Source organism: Stomoxys calcitrans, chromosome 1 (assembly GCF_963082655.1).
Source record: "Stomoxys calcitrans chromosome 1, idStoCalc2.1, whole genome shotgun sequence".
Taxonomy (NCBI): domain Eukaryota; kingdom Metazoa; phylum Arthropoda; class Insecta; order Diptera; family Muscidae; genus Stomoxys; species Stomoxys calcitrans.
In genome coordinates, this window is record NC_081552.1 from 647,007 (window position 1) to 652,447 (window position 5,441).

A 5,441-nucleotide genomic window follows, 5' to 3' on the forward strand; every position below is an offset into this window, starting at 1 on the left:
TCAAAGGCGAAACGATGTAGGACTTTTTCGTCGCTTAAGTACGCCCTACACAAAAATATTATTATTTCGGACAGTTTAATTACAAAAGCTTGTTATGAAATTAATATTATTTTTTTAAAGTAATTTTTAATTAAATTCATTTACTTTTATAAAATACTTTTTTTACTAATGCATCCAAAACACGTGCACCGTTATTCACAAAAATAAAAACTGTTTTATACGTGGTACTATTAAAGGCCTGGTTATGCTTTCGTAAACATACCGTAAATGTAGGAAAACGTGTCAGCTGTTTTGTTTTGCTTTGTGAAAACAAATGCAAGCGATTACCGAACGTCTGGCGACCGCAACCGGAAAGTAGAATTCAGTAAAAACAAAATTTACGTTCAGTTTTCGTGTCAGCTGATAATATTTGAGGTTTGAAGAAATTTCAAAACCAAAAATGTATGCTATGAAAATTGCTATTCTCTATGATTTCTCTGTGGAATTTATTACAATTTATTGTTTATAGTTAAGGTTGAATGGGTAGCTCACCATGAAAAGGTGGATAGTCTGGCCTGTAGTGACAAATAAATGAAAAAGAGAGAAATATGTGATAACAAGAAATGACAAGAAGAGAGTAGGTGGTAAGAGCCAATACGGCGCTGTCGTATCCGCTAATCCATATTAGCACTATTTCGTGAAACTGAGGTCTATTCAGGGATTCCACATAATCCGCTACGCACTTCGACCTCACTATACTAGATCCCATAGCCTTGAGGGCCGCCATATACACATACTGATTTCGACCCGGCACGGGATGATTAAGCACCAAATCAGTTGAAACTTTGAGCTCAAACTTATTTGGTGTTCATGTCATTACGATAAGCTCAGCTAAGAACTACTGGGCGTGTCCATAGGTTGCGGATAGTTGAATACTTTGTATACGGAGTAGCTGCAATTGCAGTCGCGGACATCGCGATATCGAGTGGAGAATCTCAGTGAGAGCCCGGGCGGCAACGGCTCTTGCTCAAATACTGAGTGCCTTGATATTCGATAGGACAAGGCGATCTTTTGGCGTCTTTAAATAACCAATGGCCGTAGCGTTCCCGCGGCGACCGGTCCTAAGGACCGAACGAGCTTGCTCACTTTTGGAGCTTGACGAGGATCGCTACCTCCACATACAAACGTAGCTACAACAACAACAACTGATTTCGCAAAACTGTAAATTCCTTCCCAGAATTTCTTTTGCGTGTAGCGTTATGGCACATAGCTCTGCCTTAAATGCCTGCCCCAATCTAGTCCCTGTCTCCCAAAACTTTCCTCAGTCTACCCACCGCATCCATAGTGTCCAGAAGCCAACCCCGTGTAGCTCAGGGCGTCTCAACATTTCGCATCACTGCATAGAGGGCCGTCTTCTCCGACCTGCACTTGAGTCATGTCTGAAGTTCTCTGACGTCAGACCCTCCCCCAACAGCAAGTCATTTTTGTTAAAAAAGTTGTTTTGTTGGAAATGTCAAATGCTACGTTTTGTAATTAGCATAATTGCCTATTTACATTTACGATACATTTGTTCTAAATTTGTAGTACATTTGCGAGAGCATAACCAGGCCTTGAGAGGTAGGGTCATTAGCACAACAACAAAAATTTACCCCCAACGAATTTACCTTGAGTGGCAAACGCCGTAAATTGAAATATCAAAGTGGGTTTAGAAATAAATTGTTTTACAACTTATCTTCTACAAATATGTTTTATATTTGTATTTTCATCACTATAACACTGTTTTGTTGCTTATGTTTGGAAGAACGTATCAAATAGAACATCTTTGTAAGATTTGAGAAAGATATCACAGCTGTATTATCAATGCCTTTGACATTTAGATTTACTGCAAAATCAAAACAAATAATAAAAAATATATATACTCAACTTCGCAACTTTCAACTTTTGTTTGTGTTTGTATTATATTGTAGTTAAGAACCAAAACACACACAAACAACGAAAAATTGCGCGAACTAGTAACATACACAAAATCAGAGTTGCACTAAACACTGTTTTTGACAGAAAGTGCATTCAACATTTTGTTGTTGGGCAACTGCCATTACCTGGAAATGAATATATCTTGCTATAATGCACACACACACATCCAAAACTTGTTGACAGATAGTGGAACAACAAATGGCGAGAACAAATTTTAAACCCCGTTTACACTGCTCTTCAATGGCAACATTTTGGCCAAAGAAAGCAAAAAAAAAATAATCAAATGTGGTAACCTTGCCACACCACCGAAAGAACGATTTAGGGAAATTTTTCCCCGAAAAAAAACGTACGTAAAACATAAACCAGCCTTGAGTAATGAGGGAATGTCTTACTGAATGAAATCTGCAAGTTTGTTGTTGTAGCACTGTATTGTACACTGAAGCAGCAGCCCTTGCCGATGAGGGACTCCATCGGGTCAATTTGGTTCGTACAACCGGCTGCCATGGGTTGTACGAACCGGATTGACCCGATGGAAATGTGGTCTCACGGGTTTGACGTCCGGCTGTTAGCAGCTGTTCGCGTGAGCCCACTTTTTTAAATCCGCCTTTATCGATGCTATAAATAGGTATAGTAGCTTTTAATATCTCCTTCACTTTTTTCTATTGCTGGGCAACCGTTTTTTTCTTTTAATTTTATTTTCTTCTTAAGGCTGGTACTACGTTTTTTTTTGCGGAAAAATTTCCAAAAATTGTTCTTTCGGTGGTTTGAAAAGATGTTGCCTTTTACATATAAAAACTAATATGGCATCAAACAATTTATCAGCTGCTTACGTGCATGTGTACACACAAATGTGAGTGTGTGGGTCGTACTGAAATCCATGTATGTGTTGTAATTTCAACCACAACCCACCTTTGGTATAAAAAAATAATGAAACACAAAACAATTTAAAAAGAGACAAATGCAGCATTTATTTGTAAAAATAATTAGATTTTGTAGAATTTCACTGTATTAAGTAAAATAAGCACAACTTTAAAAAAGCCTCTGTCAGCATCTTCCACTTTTATCCAAATATTGCTGTTGTAATTGCAAGACCAAAAGCACAACACATTCTTTCACAATCCTTATTATTTCGTACTGATTGATTGAGTTGCTTGTTGTGAAAAAACATTTATTTTTCTTTTGAGTACTACCTGTAAATGAATATATATTGCATGCGAGCAACGTCACTATCACTAACAAACACTCAGTTACAATTAGAAGTTTGGCGATCGCGTTTATTTTGCATAAGAAAATGAATTGTTGCACAGCGACTGTGGTAGTACTTCTTTCGGCAAATTTTTCCGTTTGTTTTTTTTTTTTTTTATATGGAGCCTTATAACACGACGTGGACAACTTTCATATTAGCTTTTTTCATACCCTCCGCCATAGGATGGTGGTATACTAATTTGATCATTCCGTTTATAACACCTCTGACAACGTCTAAGAGGCAAGGTCTAAATCGGTACATAACATGCAATAGCTGCCATATAAACCGATCTATTATTGATATTGGTATTGATTTCTTGAGCCTCTAGATGTCGCAATCTCATCCGATTTGCCACAAATTTTGTACAACGGCTTATCTCATGACCTCCAAAATACTTGTATAATATGGTCTGAATCGATCTATAGCTTGATACAACACCCATATAAACCGATCTCCCGATTTTGCTTCTTGAGCCTCTACAAGGCGCAATTCTTATCCGAATGGAATGAAATATTACGCAATGACTTTTACAATGTTCAGCATTCAATTCATTTATAGTCCGAATCAGTCTATAACTTGATATAGCTCCACTACCAACAGTTATTATTCATTATGCATTGTTTGCCTTAAAAGAGATACAGCGCAAATAATTCGACAAATGCGATCTAGGGTGGAGGGTATATAAGATTCGGCCCGGCCAAACTTAACACGCTCTTACTTGTTTCTAATTAATTTTGGCAAGTCTTATGCTGCAATAGCAACTTAAGTATTTTATGTTCGAGCGCTTTAAGCTCAATAATAAATTTTATTTTGCCGCTTTTTTAATTCCGTCCATAAATTATTACAAGTAAATGTATTTCTTGTTTATTTTGTTTATACAGCGTAAAATTTTTGTTCTTATTATTGACAGACATTGGCGACGTCGCATTATTATGACAAGCACCACCGATTTAGTTCACTTCTCAATTAGCTGAACAGCTGACTTCTTGATTAACGATTAAATGAGCTGAATTATTTATTTCGTAATTTGTCGGTAATTCGTAAACTTGCAATAGCATAGAGCAAATATGTTGAGGCCAAAGCCCTTAGTAAAGTTGGTAAGACAAATTCCATATTAAAGTTGAAAGTGAAATACAACAGTTTTTACTCCGTAGAATGTACCACCTATATTCAAAATTTGTAGGTGCTCGGTATCAAATGCAACCGAATCTAGAGATAAAATAGAAGAAATTCGAGAAAGGCTTGCTAAAGGACCGAATTTTGATTTTTTTGTACAAAATTCAGACTTTCCGAAAGAAGAATGGTCAGAATTTGATGGAAAGTTACGTCGAGAAAAAGGGGAAAATGAACGATTGCGTCTACCTCCATGGCTAAAAACACCTATACCTGTGGGGAAGAATTTTGCAAAAATTAAAGCGCAGTTACGTGAGCTTAAACTAGCTACAGTTTGTGAGGAAGCTCGTTGTCCAAATATAGGCGAATGCTGGGGAGGTGGAGAACATGGAACGCAAACTGCGACAATTATGGTAATATAATCCAATCAAGCCGATAACCCTATGGCATACTTATCAGTACAATTTTGTTAGCTAATGGGCGATACATGTACGCGTGGCTGTAGATTTTGTTCTGTTAAGACAGCGCGTAATCCACCACCATTGGATCCATTAGAACCAACAAATGTTGCAAAGGCTATATCATCATGGGGACTCGACTACATAGTTTTGACATCGGTTGATAGAGATGGTGGGTACCGGTGTATTTACATGTTACATTTTCTTTCAATAAATTTTAAAATGTTTACAGACCTGGAAGACGGAGGATCAAATCATATCGCCGAAACTGTTAAGGAAATAAAGAATAGGTTAGTGGAAACCGTATTTTATAATAGCTTTCATCAATAATGCAAAGATGTTTTGCAGAAACCCAAACATATTTGTGGAATGTTTAGTTCCCGATTTCAGAGGTGACCTTAATTGTGTCGAAAGAATCGCCAAATCTCGACTTGACGTATATGCCCACAATATTGAAACTGTTGAGAAGCTCACTCCATTTGTTCGGGACAGACGTGCAGATTATCGCCAGACTTTAAAAGTTCTGACACAAGCAAAAACATTTAACGACAAGCTAATTACCAAAAGTTCAATCATGCTAGGGCTCGGTGAGAGCGATGAAGAAGTGGAACAGACAATGAAAGATTTGAGAGGTGCAGATGTGGACTGTTTGACCCTTGGCCAATACATGC

General features: G+C 37.4%; 1 protein-coding gene across 1 annotated transcript; it reads left to right on the plus strand.

Annotated features, from left to right (window-relative positions):
* Positions 1-4,149: 4,149 nt before the first annotated feature.
* LOC106096202 (lipoyl synthase, mitochondrial) lies at positions 4,150-5,441 on the plus strand (the record flags this gene model as incomplete). Its single annotated transcript, XM_013263838.2, is given in 5 exon segments — positions 4,150-4,296; positions 4,354-4,725; positions 4,786-4,942; positions 5,003-5,060; positions 5,119-5,441. Coding segments are annotated over 5 exon segments (940 nt in total), but the record flags the coding sequence as incomplete, so codon positions are not given.